At 37.0% G+C, this 21,880-nt stretch overlaps 1 protein-coding gene across 4 annotated transcripts in view; it reads right to left on the bottom strand.

The window, feature by feature from the left end:
• FAM193A (family with sequence similarity 193 member A) overlaps positions 1-21,880 on the bottom strand; it is a 45,812-nt gene that overhangs the window by 9,650 nt on the left and 14,282 nt on the right. Inside the window, exons 7-19 of one of the 4 annotated variants that reach the window (XM_027642933.1) lie at positions 20,270-20,414; positions 16,371-16,448; positions 15,087-15,167; positions 14,682-14,794; positions 14,285-14,527; positions 12,185-12,338; positions 11,904-12,083; positions 8,720-8,971; positions 6,587-6,785; positions 5,035-5,307; positions 4,413-4,695; positions 2,343-2,529; positions 326-556 (exon numbers count right to left, since the gene is read on the bottom strand). In XM_027642933.1, the coding sequence (XP_027498734.1) occupies positions 326-556; positions 2,343-2,529; positions 4,413-4,695; positions 5,035-5,307; positions 6,587-6,785; positions 8,720-8,971; positions 11,904-12,083; positions 12,185-12,338; positions 14,285-14,527; positions 14,682-14,794; positions 15,087-15,167; positions 16,371-16,448; positions 20,270-20,414 (2,419 nt within the window). The remainder of the gene's footprint in view (positions 1-325; positions 557-2,342; positions 2,530-4,412; positions 4,696-5,034; positions 5,308-6,586; positions 6,786-8,719; positions 8,972-11,903; positions 12,084-12,184; positions 12,339-14,284; positions 14,528-14,681; positions 14,795-15,086; positions 15,168-16,370; positions 16,449-20,269; positions 20,415-21,880) is intronic. The other 3 variants (XM_027642931.1, XM_027642934.1, XM_027642932.1) reach the window with 3 other exon arrangements.

Below are 21,880 nucleotides of genomic sequence, written 5' to 3'. Positions count from 1 at the left end.
CATTGCTACAAAATAATAAAATTCTTAAAATTTCTGACACTCAGAAATAACTTTCTTAAGCGTGGGAAATTCCAGTATAAAGCTGACTTGCACCAAAACACATGGAAATGACATTGTGAGGAATATTCCCCACCAACTACCATAACTCCTTAGGTAGCATCAGAACAGGTAAGCTGGCTGTGTGGAAACAAACAGGCAGTCTACCATAAACTATGCAGAAGACACTTACAGCATTATTATAAAGTCAGTGTACAGTGGCATACTTACAGAGACTGCACAGATTCAAAAACATGGGGTCTAGGATAAATGTACTTTTATGTCTTACCTTTCTTTGCTTATGTCTGGCTCTCTTGGCTGCACGAGAACTGCTTACTGGTTTGGTTTCAGAGCTGTTTATAAATTGTAGCAAGTCCTCCACCTTTCGATGGTCAACAACACTTTCCCTTTCAGAGATCTGATCTGGCTTCTTCGGTTGTTCTTCTTTCCTTTTTGTTAAACGTAAACGAAGTTTTTCTCGCATCTCTGCATAATTTCTACTGGTTGGTGCAGCCGGAGGCTGAAGGACACAAGACAAAAACGTAGTGACCAAATGGAAAAATTTCACTGACCTAATACTTTTGAGATTTTGGAATTTTTGAGACCTTCAAATAACGTGGAAGGTCCAAACCTGACTATCAAACTCCTCATTGTTTGTAGGTGCACCTAAAAGTGAATTTGACCAGCAACAGACCTGTCAGACTTAGTGTGGGCTTGTGAACTATGTTTTCCAACTGAAAGAATGACTGATCTTGAAGAGGATCACGAGTGAGAAGACAAAGAAAATTTCAAAAGCAAGAAAAGAGATTTCTGTATCCCTCTGTGATTGGTAAACCATATCTGAGAACTTGAAAGGAGCAGACATTTGCTGGGTTTTATTTTCTATGAAGTCTGTTTCAGAGTTTGGGCTACACGGTCCCCTGGGCTATAACTGTGAAGGGCTGATTATCCTGCTCTGTGCCAGCATCCCCTACAGCAGAGTCACATCAATAACTTAACACTGTTGAAAGTGGAATCCTTGCATCATGTTTTATATCTGTATTCCCACCCACTGCTCCTGCCTCTCAACTCCCTCATTCCTCCTCCCCTCCTGACACCTTACCCTCTCCCCTCCTGTACTGGACCTCGTGCCCATCTATTTGCAGCTACACCAGTTCAACTCATTAAACCAGCAAAACAAAGGTAACTATCAAACACAGATAAACCATGAACATGGTGGGAACATGCAAAAAGAAATGGTATCCCCTCCCTGCCATTTCAGCCACAGGGGTTTTTAATTCACTTCAAGCACCAAGATGAAATTGCATTTCATGCAATCCATGGCCTACAAACTGAGCTTTTATTTCAAATGGAAAAAATGCCAGTGACTCAAATTCTACTACTGAGCTGATTATTAAAACAGATTATACACTGATTTACATTTAAAGAAAAAACTACGTATGGCAACTTGACAGCTTTTAGCATTTCATTTGTGCAATTGAAATTATATGTTTACAAGACTTCACTAGACATGTTACTGGTATAAAGTTAACTTATGGATTCTTCAAATAAAGTCTAAAGTATTAAAATAAAGAACGTAAAAGATTCTGTATAACCTGCATGCATTAGAACTTCATAATTTCTTCAAAACATCCTTTAAATACAAATACAAGTCAGTGCCTATCAAAATACACCAGTAAAGAAAACGGTTCGTAACTCTGAAAACAGTGAAAATGCAGTTTGGGTTTTCCTTGGATAAAAATATAATTCAAACTTCCATGGCCTATGTTCTAGGTAAGAATAGGTGGTTTTCCTTTTCTTTTTTTTTTTGAATCAAGTTTAAGCGAATACTTCAAGGATTGGTATTTTTACAGATGGGAGAATGGCTCATAAACTGCCACAAAGATGTAATGGCTCATAAGTTGCCACAAAGATGTAAACTAATATCCTATATAAAGTGTACTTTTACCCAAACTCATCACATTTATTATAATTACAGTACTACAGATGAGTGCATGAATTTTGTAAAGTTATTGAAATGGCTCAATAACCCTGTTTGCAGTTTCAGTCAAACATGGTATCTATTATCCAAGTCAGTTGCTTCCTACATCTTTTAGTCATTTTTATAGCTCTTGAATGCTTTCAACTGGAAAGGTTTGTTTCAATTCTTCATTTCAAAGGAAAATTACTTTCTAACTCCTTTTACAACTTCTCTTGAGTAAGTTCCAATGCCACCCCCTTTGTTGCAGTCTGATAAATCACATGCAATCAATGATGAGTGAGTGACAAAAGACCAAACAAAAGCAATTTAAAATACAACAACTTACTCCTCCATGGCCGAAGAACTCACAGTAACAGCAGTCACAGTATTTTCCTTCCTTCTGATTTGTGGATGTTGAGGTACTGGAGCTATGCTCTGAACAACTATCTTCATCTTGGCTCTCCTCTCCATCATACTGTTGATGATCATAAGTGTTACTGTTCTCACAGCGATGGCCCTCACAATCAGGATCACTATATTAAATTAAAAAAAAGCTTATAAAAACTCTACTGATAATAAATAAGGTATTTGAAAAAAAAAAAAAAACAACAAACCAAAAAACCACCAACCATATACATTTATATGTACATCTACTAGGAACAATGATTCTCAAATTGGGATATCAGGTACCAATATTGTACCCAACCCAAAAGCCTTCATCCACTAGCTTGCAAATGGAGACATTCCAAACCAAGCAGAAGGTAAACTGATACTTGGGAAAGAGGTTTATAAAAAAATTAATCTAGTGACTCACTGAACAAGTAGAAGTAAGAATAAGTTTTGGAACTGTTCTTCCTGGCTTTCAACAGGTAAAGTATTTCAGAAGTAGTGATTCTAGATATTTTAAAGTAATGCTTTCGAAACTGCTGCCCATCTCATCACTTGTGGTCTGAAGAAAGCTGTGCAGTTGCAAATTCCCTAGTTTTAGATTGATTTGCAAGTTCTTGACTTAAATAAAAAACCCAAGGTCAGCTAAAACCGAAATGTTACCATTACCCTGTTTGCAACTTTATTTTGAAGAGGAAATACTAGCATGTCTCTTCAATAAGCATTTACATGGCAGTTGATTTCCTCCAGAGCTCTGTATAACTGTGCACCCAAAATATCTACTGTCCAGTTCTTCTAAAACTGATGTGATTTTTCTTCATAAGAAAGCAGTATTAAAAAAAACCCTCACTTGTCTAGGACTAGCATTTCCTTGTTTATGTTAGAAAGGTGAAAACAGGCCATAATCTGTCTTGCCTACCAAATATATATAAATCTTCTAACCTCACTCCCCTTACCCAGAATGCAATCACTGCTTCTGGGTTGTCTCCCAGTTCATTCTTTTACAAACTAAAAATATCAAGTTAGCACCTGGAGATGATGAGAACAGTTGGCTATTGTGTTCAACTGCCCATATTCAGTTATCTCCCTGCACCAGAAAATTTCTTTACAAAATTGCAATAAATTCTCATGTATGAAACAACAGTTACTTATTTTGTGACACCACCAATGAAACCAGTTGATAACAGAAATAAGGGCATTTTTAGAAGCACTTTAGGTGTGCAGTTACCAAACTCCACCTAAACCTTGCATCTTCCTCTGAAAACCTATAGTAGCCAGAAGGCTACATTCACAGCATCCATGATCACAGCTCTACAGGTCACAGAGCCCTTAGAGCAATGACTCAGCTGCTTTTCTGCCTCCACCCTCCAGACTTATCAAATAGCTGGCACCACTGTCAGTCTTCCATAATACAGAACACTACCAGAAGACAGCTTCACCAAACTCCTCCGAACCTCCCAGACCTCTGACAACCTTTATAAATCACATCCTTCCACGCTATAACCACTGTATAAATGGCAGGACTGATACCTAAGAAGTCTTGAGTGTGGTCAGGAAAATGTGCTACCATGTGGCTGGTTTCAAGACCACATATGACCTTACCATATTTTGAGCTAAATTACAGACTCCATAAGTTTTCATGGCTTTTCATTCCCACTTGCCACAGAGTGCCAAAATGAAAGAAAACTGGTACGTTATACAACAGGTTTGTGTCTCAGCAGCAGCAATCATGGCAATGACAGAGTCAAAAAAAAAAGTAGAGTTTGACTTGTATATCCCCAGGTAACATTTCTAAAAGTGAGCAAACATTTGTTTTTAGGACTCTAAATTCAGTAACCACACTCTGCAACAGAAATCCTATTTGTGAAGTCTCACACCAAGTTGTATACTAAGTATCTGTGCTCAGTTTCACCTGCTGAACAGACAGACAGCTTTCTTTCACACTACAATCAGTGGCAAAGGAGAAGAGGTATCTGTATTTTCATTTCCCTTCTGTAAAAAACAACAAGAATAATCACACCAAACTTACCTGCAGACACTTGGTGGGGCACTTGCAGAGCTGTCTGTGGTTGAAGTAGGAGGTGCAACTGTAGTAGGACAAAGACCTGAATGAGGATCCACAAATCCAGGGGCTGTTGCAGCAGTTTTGGGGAAAGGAGGAGCAGCAAGGTTTGGAAGATGTGGTGTAGAGGCTGGAGACAGTGCAGCAGGAGACAGTGAAGGAAGGGATGCTAAACTGGTAGGACTATTTCGTGGTGCAACTGGTGCAGAATGTCTATGGTCCTCTTTATTAATATTGTGGAACACTTCACCTGAATTGGGGGGAAAAAGAAAACACAATTAAAAATAATTAACAGGTCTCCATTAACTACCCAAACAATCATATGAAGTGTTGGATGTTCTCAGCTTCTCTAAAAATCAGAAGTATTTCAACACATTTCTCTTACCAGTTTCAAACCCTAACATCAAGGTCTTTCACAAAGTTCTTTAATCCAGGATTACAGAGACTAACTCAGGAGTAATAACAACAGTCATTAGCGAAAATCATCAAGATATAATATTACCAAAAGAAACACATACATAAATATTCATCGTTAGCTAAAGGTACTCGAGCCAGTTACTAAAGCTGTATGTGAATTACACATGCCTACCTATTGATGAAGGTCTCTTGGATGATACTTTGAATTGGTTGCTGCTTGACTGCACCGTAGTTGCTGTACAGGAGACAGAAGAAGTGGCAGAAGAGGTTGCCATGACAACTTTATTAGCTTCCATAAAGGCATCCTGGAAATTGTACAGACATTTCTTCTTTGCAGCGTTTTTTTTCTCTTTGCTGTCAGTAACTGCTGTTGTTTCATTGCTAGATGTAGTAGGAAGTGCTTCGGGTCTTATTTCTGAGAGTGCTGGTGCTAATATATCACTCCCTTCAATTGAAACACACATAGTAATTCAGAATCACAGAATTACAGAATTGTCTTCATGGGATTTAGAATTAAGCATTCATTAATTTAGAAGCAGACAAGCAAAGATATATTTTGTTAGGGTTGGCTTAGTATGATTAGTGAAGGGAATTCTCCTTTCCCCGTTCCTCCTCCCCAGATAAAGGAGATGTAACAAAAAGTGCTGTGAAGTCACAGAGCAGAAATCACAAACCTTAAAGTTACAATTGTAAGAAGACTACCAAATATGTGTTAACAAGCAGCAAAGATGCTACAGATATCTTCATCCATTAAGAATTTAAAAATTAAAATTGGACACCATTTTACATGCTAAGTATATAATCTTAATATCTGAAGTCCAGGTTAGCCATGCAATAATTATAATCACAAAGAACATATCCTTTTATCAGTACAACATGATAAATCTTATCTTTATTTATTTGACATTCCAGTTAACTACAGTAACACCTTTGTGATAGACCTTCCACCCAAATGTGCCACCACCCATCTGCTGGAAAGCTACCCATGACTACATTTGTAAATGGATGAGCTATCCTATGGAGGAAGTTTTCTGGATGTTTTTAATGTCTTTCTTTTTAAATATCACTGTAGTAACCTGAGACAAGTTAGCAGCAGATCAGCCTGAAAAAAAAAGCCAAAACACAACCCCACACTTCCCTTTTCATACGAGTCAAATGAAATAAAAAAGGCATTTTAATATTTGCTGTGATGCGACTGGAAAGTTTTCTTTCTCTCTGTAATTTCTCTTTTATTCTCTTTCATCATTAGTGTTTGCAAAGGCTTCCTGGCTTAAATTAATCTTTTTCTTGATTTATGTCTCTGTCTTTTTGAATGACAATGCAGTTATCTCTGTGCATTATAAGAAGGAGGATGTAGTACCATGTTACCAGTGTTCTTACTAGCCTGTAAAAATAAGGCAGGCCTTTGTGGTAGAATTCTAGAGGTTATTTAACTTTCTCCTTACTTCCCATTTCTCTACAGTCCTAAACTTCTGAAGACAACTATAACTTTACAATGACCATAGATGAAAAACAGCATGCTATTCTTCTGCCTTTACCATCTTCTCCCCAGTACATAAGAATTTATTTTTCAATTTTCAGCCCCACCGTAGTAGAAGTGGCAGCAAATCTGCCAGAATCTCATCTTATAAAACCACAATGATGAAACCAAGCACTCCTGAAAAAAACCCCTATAAACCACAAGGTTTTTAACTAGTCAGTGTGAAGTAGTAACAAACCCTCACCAGGAATTGTGTCAGGCAAAAATGTAGCAGAATTCCAGTTCTTGTCATTCATCATCTCTGAACCCCAAAGACTTATAAATTTAGAGCTATTCCAATCTGGAGTGCTCCCAAAACAGCTTGGATAAATATGATCTTGGAGAGATGCATTGAATACTTGATGCTTGTTTGTATGATTCTGAACTGGAGCTGGTGGTAATGCCTACAAAAATAAAGAGTATTTTCCTCATTAATATTCTGTTTGCTTACACAGTCACTCCAACAGCAATATTCAAATCACAGTGTTTTAACTGTGAAAAGCATTATAAAAAGCATAATAAACAAAATTTCCAAGAATGATAAAAAACCCCGATTTGTTGATTATTAATGCAAATAATATATTACAGATTGTATGTAATGTATATGTTTTACACTCAAAACCACTGCTTTTAGATACAGCTAAATGATGAATATAAACATCCAAATCTCCAAAAATATTTGTGTTAATAGGTAATTAAAAACAGTATTTGTATGAATGTAGAACTTGTCAGTAATTATTACCTTTCAAAGCCCAAGCTGCCTAAACCAATCCTCTCTGACACACCAATCATTACCACATTAGACAATTGTGAAAAAGGGATTACAAACACTTCAGCATTGAAAATAAGGGCAAGAGAAAAAGACATAAAACACATAAAACATAAAAAAGTTGATTATTTTCTTCCGCTTTTTTCGTCTCCAAGTACTAACAGGTTCCTGACTTAAAATTACAGGCAAAGAATAAACCTTTTCATTTTAAGAAGCAACTGGAAAAAAAAAGGGGGAGTCATACACTTTCTTCTCCTATAGAGGCAAGTTGTTCTGGTTCACCCCATTTCTTCTGGTTGAAATTGTTTATTCACATTCTAAAATGTAATTTCTCCTACAGACCTTATGCAATTCAAACATTATATTCAACTACTGCCTGCTTTAAAAAAAGGCAAGGAAAAGCAAGTTTATTCTATTTTTGCACTAGATTTGATGCAATGAAAAGCTATGCAGAAGTAGATAAAGATATTAAAAATACCAGTTGAGTCCAATGACATTTCAGACGTGAAAGCCTAAACACTCATGGTCAAACAAATTACTTATATACCCAGTCTCGTTTCTTTATACAGAAGAATTTTCATTATCTGACTAATGGGGAAGGTGGGAGGGGCTGGAATAACCTGCATTAAAGAAAATTCATATACATGAGTACAAAAAAACACTTAATGGGGTTTCAGAAGTACAGTAGCAGTTGTTGCTGGTACACTGCAACAAAGGAAGGGACACTGATAAGACAGGAAAAAAAGAAAACAAGTGGATGTTAAGGAGGACAGTAAGAGTCAGTAACAGTCACCTTGGTGAGCTAATTTACTCTCCTTGCAACCACAGGATCACTGGATCAGACCAAAGGGAGACAATAAGAATATGTATCTAATGACAAAGGCTTTGTCCTTTTCAGCAGCACTCACAGTTCAACTCATTCAAATAGTGTGTGAAACAACATCCCATTAATAGTCACTCTGGTTTTTGACTCTTACTTCTCAAAACCTGCCACCTGGTCCCGGTTCTTGTTCTATATCTTTCTCTTGTTTATTACAAGTTTAAGGTCAAAAGAATTTTGCAGAACCTGCAAAAATGCAAGTTCTCTCACAGCACAACAAAACTTACAAATAAGGCTCCTATGCCTCTGCTTTCTCAAAAAGAAAAAAGAAAATATCACTAACATTTTGAACTACAAATCTCAGAATATTATTGCCAAAATGGAATGCTAAATTTTGACCTAAATGATATAAATGAAACTAATATCTAATTAGTCCTATTACACTGACTAAAGTCCCATCACTCTTTCCACCATTCAAGACTCATTTGACTCAATACACTTTCTAATCACAGTAAAGACATTATCAGTCTTCCTGACAAAAACTAACCTTAGCCCTTCTGTAACAAATCTTCCACCAGTCCTGAATCTGTCTTATTCCCCACCCCTCACTATTCCTCACAAAAGGAATACTATAAACAAACCACAATGTAAAGCAATTTTCACTGTTGACTGGTAGTCACACTGGTTTGTTCAGATGTACAGCATTTTTCCTGGGATGAGGATGCATCCCTGTCCTTCATCAGGCTTACCTTGTTGTGTGTGAAGGGAGAAGCAGTATACAAGGTGGGATGAATAAGTGGACGAGGCAGATGAGGAATTGTATGCAATGGTATATGCCCATGGATGTGAGGATAAAGATGAAGTGCAGGATGTGCAGGTTTTTCAGGATTCATAAACTGGTGGCCAGCAGGCAGCCTTCCAGTTGCAAGTGCAGGGGCTGTTAGTCCTGAGGCTTCTTGTTTGCAAACGTGACATTCACAAGCATTTGGACCTTGATCAGCCTGTAAAAAAAAACAACCCAAAACCATAACCAAAAAAAGAACCAATTAAAAAATTCAATCTACTCAACAGAGAGTAAAAACTTAGTAATCATTATTTCATTATGCATACATCAATTTATATTTTCAGAGCATGCACAAAATTATTTTGTCTAATACCAATGGAAAAGCCTTGTAGTAAAGTAAAAGCATTAATGAAGGATCTTTATCTTACTTAAGAATACCCTAAAACTGACAGCACTTCATACTATACAGACATTTAATGTCCATGATCAGTGACAACAAGCAATACACTCATACAAAATACTGATACAAGCCTTGACAGTGTTTGATCATTACTAGGAAATTAATTACCCCAGTATACAAAGAAAAAGTTGAATTGGATTAATATTTTCCACAATTTTCCAAGCATATGGAAAAAAGTACATGTAGGAAGTAGTGATAAAGGTTGATTTGCTGATAAAGTTGGAAGTAGTCCTAAGCTGCATTAGGCAGAGCATGGCCAGAATCTGTCAAGGGAAGCAATCTTTCCACTCTGGTTAGCACTGGTGAGAACAGGTTCAGCTCTAGGCTCCCTAGTATGAGAGAGACATGGACACACTGCAGTGAGGCCAGTGAAGGACCACAAAGATGATTTAGGCCTTGAAGCATCTGTCAAATGAGGAGAGAATGAGATCACTAGGATTGTTCAGCCTCAACAAAGAAGACTTGGGGATCTTATCCATGTATGTTCGCTGACTGGGTGGGGAAGAGACAAGTAGAGAGAACGAAGCCTGACTCCTCTCAGTGGTATCCCATGAAAGGACAAGAGGAAATGGGCAGAGAGCTAAATACAGGAAATTCCACCCAACCCACTGATGTGTGAGAGTGGTTGAACACTGGAACATATTTACCCACAGCAGTTCTGGAGCCTTCATCTTTGATGATACTCAAAACACAACTGGACACAGTGTTGATCAACCTTCTCTAGATGATCTTGCTTTGAGCAGGAAGGCTGGTCTAGATTAGCTCTGGAAGTCCCTTCCAAATTCAACTGTTCTGTGATCGTGTGAAGCTGACATTTCTCATGAAAAATGTCATAATCCCACCAACCACACCTTCTTAGAAACTTTTACTCATCTCAAGGTATTATCAGCCTCTGTTGTCTCAAAAGGACTCCATTTACCTCTCTCAGCTCAGTACTTTTTAGTGCCACTGTCACCTGATATTTCACTGAAAGATAATTTTATCAGAAGCAACAGCAGGACCACTTCCCAACTGCTCTTTTTCCCAGCAATATGGAAGTACACATTTTTCCAAAAATGTAATGTTAGCTAATTATATTTCTAAAAAAGAACTGACAGGTGATATTCTTCTTAAATATGCCTTCCTCTGAGAAGCAAGGAATTCTTCATTACCACCTAAAAGCACTACAGCCTTTAAGATGAGGTATATTTTAAGAACCAAAGATTCTATAAACCAAATACAATGATTAAACTAATCTGGTGTATAAAGAAGAAAAAAACCCAACTCTCTCAAAAAGAAATAGTATTACTGAGAAACCAACACTAACCTACTAAAAATTAAAAATGGAAAAAAGAAGTCAAACAGAATGATGAGACTCAAAACCCAATTCTGACAAACCTTTGTGTACTGAAAAGGAATCCGAAGAGAGACAGAGATACTGAATAAACGAGCAATCCCAAGAGACAATGCCAAAAAATCTCAAATGCACATGACATGTACCAGTGAAATTAATCCCTTAAATACAACACTATACTCACTCAGCTCTGATTAGAAGATCAGACTAAAAAAAGAAAATCACTAAGAGTTCCCCAGAATAATTCTGAGAAAATCCCTTTTCCATAAAGAAAACAAAAAAGTGAAAGGCTAAATACATCTTTTTATTTTGCATTTTAGTTTGCTTCCCCTAAGGCAAGTAGACTTACATAATCTCATTTGATTTTCCACAACAAATGCAGAATCTCTTCACTGGTTTCAAACTAGTTTGACAGAGGTCTCACCCCATGTAAGTATGGCACTGGTCAACCATACACAGAAAAAACCCTCTACATACTTGCTGAAAGAAAATCAGTTTACTCTTAACACATGAGAAAATACTTTCAGTGGAAGGTCTTACAAACATCCTAACCACAGGAGAACACCTACTGGGAGATGACTGTTGTCTAAGCTATCAAAGGTGCACCAATGTGGATTCTTCTGTACAGTAAGAAATAAAAGTAACATTTTCCCTCAAAGCAGTGAGTCTGTGTCATAGCTGTGGGGTAACTCAGATTAAAAGCCACACAACTACAAAAGCAAATCCATCAGATACTTTGCCTTGGCGCTCAGCTGTTAAACTAAACACCACTCCTGGCTGAGCAGATATTCTAGGTATGGTTCTCTCGGTGGTCTGGTGACCTTACAGTCGAGAGCTTAATAGTCTTAAACCATTAAAAACAAACAAAATCACACACACCAAGACCCATGACGTAAATCATGCAATGGATTTAAATACCCAGGGTTTTTCAGTGGGGAAAGTTAATCCTCAAATATAATATTAAAAAATACTTAGTGTTAACTAAGTACTTGTAACATCCCCCAATTAATTTCAAATAACATAACATTATTATTTAGCAAAGACAAAGGTCAAACTTCCAAACAGAAATGCTCCTTAGTTTATGTCTCTCATTCATACAGGTAGGAATAAGTTTTTTACCCTTTTAACTGAAGCCACCTTCAATATGACTTAACATTTTTCAGGTTTTGACTACAGGAAGATATTTGCCATGACAATATAACCATTAGTCGAAAAATATTTTACATGTCATACTTACCCACTGATAACTTAATATTTTAAAAGTTAAGGAAATAATTGATGATACATGTCTTCTCATTCAAGCAGCCACATTTCAGAAATTAAATTACTACAAGGGTTGCTTTTAGATGACTGTACCTGCTGACTGGGGTAAGAGGGTGGTGGACTATCCATTTTTGTTTCATCTTTCCTTAAAGCCCTTTTTCCTAGAGATATTTCCTCCTTTTGAGTCCCTGGTGGTTCACCACTGCTCTCCCCATCTGCTTCTTCATCATCTGCTTCTGAAGAACTGCTGCTCGTACTGCTCACCTGAGGAGACTGGACAACATCAAGTCATTAACACGGGAGTGAAGGACAGGTCCTTCCCCAGTGAGCACATCCAACTGCCAGAAAAAGACAGGATGCTGGAAATGCTGTACCTCATCTTTCAATGCCATGTTTTCACCTCCGCCGTTCAGCTCACTGTGAATTCCATTCATGTTGGCTACAACCTCTGCATCATCGTAGTTATTCAGTGGGTAGATATCAGCAAATTTTGCTGATAATGGTGCAACATCTTCATCATCACTACCACTGAGGGGAAAAGAGGCTTCAATAAATCACAGTGCTCAGTAAACTCACTTACAGTGAAAGCAGTTACAACACCAAAATGAAATGAAGTTGAAAGTATCCCTTGTATAAATGTTCTGATTAGGAATCAAAGGATGGTCTCTCAAGTTGTTCAACTGAACCTACACTGTCAAGCAAGTAAAATCAAGCAAACTGCCACACAAATCCTACTGAATGTAGCAGTCGCGTGTCTGAACGACAGACTTGATCAAAAATGTGATTCTCTGCTGGTTTTTAGTAAAACTTTTTCCTGCCCCTGCTTTCTGAGCAAGAATCTATGGAATTAATAATCACAGGATACGGATGACCTTTAATTTGATGAAAAGAGCCTCATGCCAATGATTTCATTTACAGAAATTGTAATGTGGAAGAAAAGACAATATAAAATTCAAGTTTTTCCACATATTAAATGTCAAACCAGTAAGTAGGGAACACTGAACACACCACAGTAACTCTTGAATTTCTCAACAGCAACTAGCTGGTAGACAACCCCATGTCTGCTTTTCAGAATTTGCTCTAAAATACTTAATGGAATTTTTTGCCATACAGATAGCTAGTAAAAGAACCTGCACGTTTAATTACTCACTCCAGGGATATGTTGCAAAGATTGGCTAGTTTGTGTTGCTACAACAATCCAGAGCTCTTAGAAGAGCTCCTAAACTGTACACTTTATCTTGTTGCATTCCATAAAATACTGTGCCAAAATCTAATTACATGACGGCACCATCAGGCATATTTCAAATGTGCAATGAAGAAATAAAACACAGCAGATAGTACGAGACACAAGATGGCACCTCCCCAGGGAGCAGTGGTACTTCCCTAAAAATAGGCTTCTGACAGTAAATAATACTTGGATTCAACTGAACTAGCTTGTGAAGAGACAAACTGAACAGTTTTTGACATTTCAGCACCAAAAAACTAGTGAGAGTTTATGGAAATGGCAAAGCACACACTTAAGAATACACAGTTAAACATACCACCACAAAATCTGTTTTCAAGTGTTCCCCGAATGGGATCAGAAACTAATGTCCTGTTACGGAAGATTAAATCATTGATGTTTGTAGATAAACTTTTAGAGGAAATGGAACTTAGTGAGTGACAGTCATCAGAAACACCTCACACATCGGCACTCTCCTCGTTCATCACACCATATCAACATGGAACACTAATGCAAATTTCCTTGACTGTACCTACAGCAAGTATTTCATCAGTGTTCCCACCAGTCCCAAAGTTGGGTGTTTTTTTTTTAAAGTATTCTTTTAGAATATCACATGACAGAGGAGACTCTTGGTTAGCTGTACACATACCCAATACAAAAGCCAGCCCACCAAGCAACTCTAACCCTTCAGAATTATGAAGTCATGGGAGTTTACATTAGACTAATCCTCAAATCTGATGGTCATTGTGATGAGAGTATAAGAAAGGGGGTGGCAGATACTTCTGATAGAGACAATAATTTTTAATGACTCAGGTTAACACAACTTCAACAATCCTTCTAAAAAAGGCTTTCTTGGAAGTAAACTGACTCATATGAAATTACAGTCTCCCAAAGAAAAGAACACCAGTTCCTTTGCTCAGTCCAGGAAAATGTGACATTTTAAAATGATCCTCTAAATTAGATATGTATCTGATGTCCTTGTAATTGCAAACCAGGAAAGTACACACTACACACACTTCTAGCAATATTGTTAAGTCAATATCTTCAGAAATTTTTAAGAACTTCACAGGATTTTTTTATATATATATGTTAGCGCACATATAGCACCGGAGTTGTGGTTGGCTGAATACAGTACTGTTATTAAATAATTTTCAGAGGCAAAACTAACATTACATAACAACAGCCTGCCAATGCCACTTGCCTGCTCAAGTCCAATTCACTACAAAAACTGAGAACAGAAAAAAGAACTTACAAAGTTGGTGCAGAACCATTATCTGCGAGGATCAGTCTGGGATGTTGCTGAATTGTGATAGGTGAGCTGGAACCTGATCCTGAACTTGCTGAAGACATACTGGGTGGGCGGATCTCAGACAGATAATCCGGAGCAGAATCAATTTGTAGTGGTAACTGGTTAATGTGGATATCATCCGTTATAGGAGAATCCATGATGCCACACGTTAAAATGTGTGAAAGGCTGCAGTCATCACAAGTACATCTGTTCAAGAATTAAGATTACATGTTTCTATGACCTTGTTTAAGTAGCAAAGACTTAAAGTAACCACATTCTTTGTTCCAGTAATGCATTTCTTTTTTCCTTGAACGAGAAAGTTATGCTTTATTATGATTCCAAACTGAAAACATCAGCTCACCTTCTTCTATAATTACAGTTGGGACAGTCAGGCATGCTCAAACGTGATGACAGCATGTGTCTCATTGTGTCTGTGAAGTTGTTCTCCCCAGCTAGTGCTTTCTTGTTATTAAGCTGAAGTAAATGGTAAAGGCAGTGTTTTAGTAGTGCAAGTCTTTCCATTAAAAATTCAATGGCACATAATGACAAGTTACAAAATCAAAAGGGGTTCTTTGGGCAAAATACTTTAAAAGCAGATAATTCAGAATAATTTCATGAAGGTGGCACTTTGATCATGAGTGAAAAAGGAAAAAGTTCAAAGTTACAAACAACAAACATCTGGCACTGAGACTCTTTAAATAAAGTATGTTTCTACTATGAAATAGCAAAGTGGACAAGTCCATCTCCTTGACTCATTTGTACGTACATCTTGCACGGTATTTCTGCTGACGCATTCTGAACTTGAGCAGTTCTTGTCTTGTTTCATGGTATGCACAAAAGGACACTGCTGACAAACGGAGAAAGCAAACTCACCCTTAGCTGGCAAAGAAGAATTAGCACTAATTTTGTAGCCACAATGGGATAGAGTCAAGAAACAAAGCAGCTGCCCAAGACAGGACCTGACTGCACTAGTGAAAAAATAAAATCCAAATAACCTCCACCTGGTAGAGGCCTAATCCTGAAAGCACCTAATTTCATTAGATATCTACAAACCTTAGGTTAAACAAGGATGTGTCTAAGCTCCCACCTCTATGAATGCCCAGATCTGATCCTTACCTAAGCAGCCATGGTCTTAGAGCTCACTTAAGGCCGATTAGGACCAAGAAAAAAGAGGATTCTTTCCTCAAGTCCTCTGAGAAGACCTGTATACCAGATGTTCTAAAAACATTGTTAACATAGGCTTATGTTCCTTTCAGGAAAAAGTACTTACTGATGACTGCTTTGAGACATTGCCAATTTAAGCTTAAGTTTAAGTTTATTAAAATGTACTGCCATACTCTCTGTGGCTCAGGACTAGTGTTTCTTGCTGCATGGTACAGGAATGGAGAGGTTCTCCATCCAGAGTCGACTCTACCCAAAGCCCACTGTACTCTAATGGAAAGCATGATGCACACTTGAGCACTTCCAGGCTGGAGAAGAGAGTACTGAGTCCTAAAAAGTAGTTTTATAATAAGTGAGCAACTTCTACTGGCCCTTGTCTGGTTACAGTTTAAAAAAAGAAATATAGTTCTGCTCAGCCTTTTCCCCCACAAAACAGATGCAGGAGCCATCCCCAAAGTCCCGAGGGATGGAATCACCTGTCCTGCTACTGTAGCTCACAGTCCTGCACACACATAGGAATTTGTCAAACTCTTGAACACACTATTCCCTATCATGCAAATCAAGACAGCTCCACACTCAATGTATTGGCTGTTTTGGATTCCACTCTAAGGCAGCAAAAATTCCCCTTCTTTTGTACAAAGATTTTAAAGATCTGGTATTTAATCCTAAGACTATGGGTTTATCTTTTTATCTTGTAGTAAGTGAGACTACATACTTTTACTTACTCTTGGATCTTGTATTTTAGCTGATCAAATTTCATGCCTGGCATAGCTGCAGAATTAGATTGCACAGAACTGGTACAATATACTACACTCATTGTTTGCATCTTACAAATATATGTGTAGCATTATTATAACTTAGAATGGTATAACAAAAAAAAAAATCCTACCTGCTCTTCAATAAAACGCCTCTGCTTAAAAAATTCCCAGTCTTCCTTTAGCATGCGTTGTTTTGTTTTCATTGCCATCTAAAACAGAATTTAAGGAAAACTCATTGACTTAACAATAGAAAACCTAAATTATTGTCAATTGATCTAAGTTTCATTAAACCTAGCTTATCTATACTATTTTGCAAGTACTTACTTAGTCAATATGAAGTGTACTTTATTTGCTAATAATTTGATTAGATTTACTTAAACGTAAGAGTTCATATTCATTAACACTACTTTTTAGACTTTCCCACTGTTACTCCTTATGTTAATATTTCTTTTCATTAAATACGTGCATAACATTTTCAATAAAACGTGACTGGCATTAAATACTCAGCATCTCAGATCCATTAAAATCCACTAAAATCTAGAGATAAAGGACTTATGGCAAGGCCTCAGCGCAGGCTCAAGTGCAAAGCCTGATGTACCACATGTGGAACTAATCACCCCAAGAGTCAAAAGAATCAACTAGACTAACACTATTTGGCCCATTTATTCCTCAAAGTTTTTCATGTTCCTTGATTTAGCTAAGGCTGGAAAAATACTTTATAATTACTTGTCTCTTGAATCATATCACCATAAATGCACACAGAGCCCTTAACTTTTTGTACACAAATGATATTTTTCCGGTTTAGCAAATAAATTGTCTCTGACAGGACGCAAAAACTTTCATGAATTTTAACACAGTAAAATGCAGGAACAAAGCTCCTCCTGTTGTACCTTACAACATTTTAACAGCACTACTTCATCGGTGAGGAAACAACTACCTAAGGTTATCTTTTACAGTTCTTCTTTTTTTCATTTACCTAATTAAAAAAAAATAAATCTACTACCTTATAGAATATAGTAAATTGCTTCATAAAAATAGGTTAGTGAGCCATTAGTTATACCACTAGAAATCTCTTTTTTCTTCAAAAGCATGCCTCCAGGAATTCATACTTGATCAAAAATTTAAAGTCTAACAACTAAGCTAAGTATATTATTGCTATTATCATTATTTAACTTAGGAAAATGAAATTTTAAGCTGGGGATCTGGAACAGCATTAAGTGGTAACATTTTGCCTAATTAATTTCTGAAAGGATCAGCATCATATTCTAACTACTACTATAGATTTTGATTTCCCTTGCTCCAGCGAGGTTATGTTAACACCAAAAAATGAGTTTATCAGGTCCATGTGTGTTTAAAAAAAAGAGGTACTGCAGAGCCTGCGGCCAGCAACATCAGAAATTTCATCCTGGGTGCAATACCAGCTTCTGAGAATCCCTGAGCTATATTTAAACCGAGCAACACTCACTGGTTTAGTTGCCCTGCCACCTAGCTGAATCCTCACCATCAGACAGTTACCTACATTCAATATACATTATAAGAGAAGACTTTTAATGCCAGAGAACGACGTTTAAAACAGCCAGTGCATTAACTGGGAGCTGCCTACTCAGCCTGCCAAGAAGCTGTCAAAGCAAACAGCATGGTACAAGTGTTGGCACTCTGCTATTAACGGGAACAGGGGCTGACACGCAAGATTTCCTACTTCTGACTTAGCAGCCTTTCCAGTATTCCACGGATGCAAGTATCTTAAGTTATTGATTCCATAAATAATAGAAAATCACTTCTCTCCCCTCTTTCTTTTCCCCAATGAGTATTTATTTCAGCAGAGCAGGGCAGCTGCAATACAAACCACATGCATTGTGCCCAAGAACTCTTCTAGGGAGTGGAAGATAAATTCAAATGCCAGATACTCCAAAGATCTTCCTCAGACATAACAAGTGATGAACACAGGCACTGATATGAAAGAATCCTTATTCTAAATTGTATTACAGCGTACACACGTGGTACAGCAGTGTATTAAGTTACACGTCTGTGTGTGACACAGCTGTCATACACTGTCTTAAACTAGTATTTTAATCACTTGCAAAAACTATTAACTTTGTTTCCCATGAACAAGTAACATAACATACACTACTTATCTCTGCTGATGCCTTGTCTACAGTTTTGGGTATAGTTCCACAATAGATAAATGAGAACCATTCTTATATTTTCTTTCCCCTCCAACCTTTCAAATACCAGCAATAAAACCTCACAAGTCTGTTAAGTCAAGAGGCAAGCAAACAATGAATGCACATTCATTATTAAGATCCAGAGTTTCTATAGCAGCAGGGCTTTCTGATTTCTACCCTGTTGACAAAAATATCACTGCAAATTCAGGAATGATGGTCATATTGCATGATGTATTTTTGATCAAGAAAGTAAAACCCCAAGTTATCATCAACATGGGGTTTAAGGTATGATTGTGAAAATGCTTTTTTCTACATATAAATACCAATATCTTCTTTAAAATTTGCTGGTTTAAGTTTTTTAATTGTTTCCTCTACCTACCTGCACTTGCAGGTATTTTTGGTCATTAGGAAATAAGCCATAGTTTTCCCTATAGGAGAACGGTGTCTGTTTGCACCAGGATACAGGTTTCACTGAGCAAATTAAAAAATTATACAAGACAGCACTTGTGGCAGTTGCATGGTCACTTGATATGAAGAAATAGAGAAAAAAATCAGTTAAGAACTTTATTTTGGCATGATGCAGAACCAGCAGTCAGAAGCCTGATATGAAAGTGACTCTACAGAAATGCCACTTTTAAAAAAAAATAAGTGAATAATGCAAAATGAACTGGGTTTCTTTTCTTACTAGAGAGGCATCAGACAGCCATGACACCCTGAGACTATGGCGAAAATCACTTTTAGTAGTGAAAAATGTGAGATGATCAAATTTTACTGAGCTGCAATCAAATATTTAGGTGCACAAAATCTGCCAGGCCAAGACAAAACTTTGTAACTGATAGCTCACAGATGCAGTCCCCAAATATAGAACAATCTCTAAAAATAAAATTAGTTATGTCTTGTCTCCATCTTGAAGGTACTAACGGTATAAGTTCACTTAAATCTTCAGCACAGGGAACAGCTTCTGAAGGACATTTACAATGTACAATAAGACTAAAATATGCTTGTTATCTATAAGAAGTAACATCACATTACTGAATCTCAAATTGGATGTCCATATTCCTAGTGCTCATAAAACTTCAAAACAGAAGAAAAGTTCTATAAAATTCTTTATCTTCAGATATTTCCAAGACATTCTTTCTTCCAGACCACTTAAGATTGAACTAAATTCAAAGCCTTATCCTGAGGTGTTTTAGGAAAATCAGGTTCTTTAAGCATGAAACAAAAAGCATGAGAAATTTTCTTTGAAGAATATGAACAAACACTTCCAAAATAAACAGTTATTTTTCTGAAAAAATGCAGGAGTCAGCACAACATGATTATTTTCTGTAATGTAGCACAAATTGAAAAAAACCAGTTATCAGATTATATACTTTATAAAAAGACAACTTCAGAGGTCTCAAATATTTGTGTATGGAGACAAATTGGAGTTCCTTTTTTGAGAACAGTACAACGATCATCATCACACTATGCAACATGCAACAGTTTTTAAAAGCAATATCTTCCTCTGGCTTCATTTAATGCAGTTATTATTTTGGAAGCTTAGGGGGTTCTGTGGGATAAGTTGGGTTTTTTCTCCCTATGGCTATTTACTGGCTAAAGTAACTAAAAAATGTTCAAAGACCATCTCTAAACAACGACAATACAATCTGCTTCAACAATTTAAGGAAGTTATTGTACAATCAGCATTAAGTATTGGAATGTTAGCATTCTTTTCTATTGGGAAAGAATGACATAAATTAAAAAAGTTACATTTTGTTGCTTCAAAGCTCTGGATAAAAATAACAAAGAAATTATTCCTCACTGAAGGCACAGACCTGAATGGACTGCTCCCTACATAATCAGTCTCGAGACTGCGTGACTCTTACCTGCTCATCAACATAATCATCTATTCTTTTCTGGCATTCAAGCCATGCTTCAGCAACTTGGCCCATTTCCTGTTCCAGCTGATGATACCTTTGTAGCAAGGTACTATACATATCTTCACTACAGGAATCGTGTGTTGTTCCAAGCCTAAAAGTCCAAACAGCACTTGTTACAGAAGAGACATTTCACTGAAGAATCACGCTTTTAAGTTCTGCCAGCCAAAAAAAGTGGTGTTACAGTGCAGTTATTGACACACCCAGGCCCACAGAGCTGCTAGTATCTCAAAGCTGAGTACTATTTTTAGTAGTTTTTAAAAAAATATCCCAGAACTGCTTATTCCAATAGCAAGAATGTGGGAAGTGCCACATTGCTAGAGTCTCTTTTCCATGAGCAACCAGATGACAAATACTGAGCCGTATTCATGCAAATTTTGTTGCTTGATATATTTATCCTTCAAAATTCTATGGGCTAAATATACATGTTGACTATTTAGTGAAGAGCTACATAATAAAAATAAAGGCAGAAGCTTGTTAAGCAGAACTCTCATGACCAATGCTAAAAAGATTACTAGACGAGTTGGAGTTCCAGGTGGGAAATGTGCTGCAGAAGGAGGGAAGTGAGATATAAGCAGTTATTCACTATCACTTGAGCAGCACTGAATTAAAAACATGATTATGCCATTCACTGATGACTGTCTCTGTGAGGAGTCTCAGAAATAGGAGACTTACATCCTTTTCTACATCTTTGCACAGCATCATCAAAATGCTTCTTGAGTAACTATGCAAACTCACAATATGCTGACTTTAGAAATAATAAAAGACAAAATTCTACATGTGTTTAAAGTACACTGAATAATGACTAGTCACCTGACACAAACTGAAGCTTTATAACATTTCTATTACTCAAAGTAATTAAGGAGAAACTGGGTGGTAGTTAATTAGGCACAGAGGTTGCATGGCAAGTCAACGTCAGTACTAAAAAACCAAAATTGAAGCATCTCAAAATGTGATATTTAAGCCCAGTTCCAGCATTTGAGGGAAGTTTGTTACAGATTTTTCACTGTAGCAGGATGTTAACCCAGCCTAAGAACCACACAGTCTTCTTTGTCACCTGGTAAAGAACTAATCCCTTAATTTTAACTCGACAATTAAGTATAATGAAGACCTAATCATACAGACAACTCAGTAAGCACCAAGTTACAGCTGTTAGTGTGACTTCACCAATAAATTCAAATTTGTTTCATTTTGTTGTTCTTCCCAGAACCTGCAACGCAACCACTTAAGAAAGGTGCATAAGCAATTCTGCACAATAAAACTTGGGAAGTCTACAATTGGAAGAGTAGAAAGACATTTCAAGGCATACAGTGACCCTCCCTTACTGTCAGTGCAAACACTGTCAATTCACGTTACTAGACCACAATTTACTGCTTTTCTGAAGTCTTTCTGATATCATGCAATTATGTGAAAATAGGACCCCTACTGTACAGAAATCAAGAATTTGTTCTTGTAACTGCTGCTGTGCAGCACTATTCTTTCAAACACTTGTGCACAAATTATTTTTTAAAATATGCTCTTAAGTTAGAAGCAAAAGAATGTATTAAGTTAGAATGCAAA

This window comes from Corapipo altera, unplaced genomic scaffold (genome assembly GCF_003945725.1).
Source record: "Corapipo altera isolate COAL_440 unplaced genomic scaffold, ASM394572v1 22, whole genome shotgun sequence".
Lineage (NCBI taxonomy): Eukaryota > Metazoa > Chordata > Aves > Passeriformes > Pipridae > Corapipo > Corapipo altera.
Note: the sequence above shows the minus strand (reverse complement) of the source record. Positions and strands in the feature narration are given on the sequence as shown.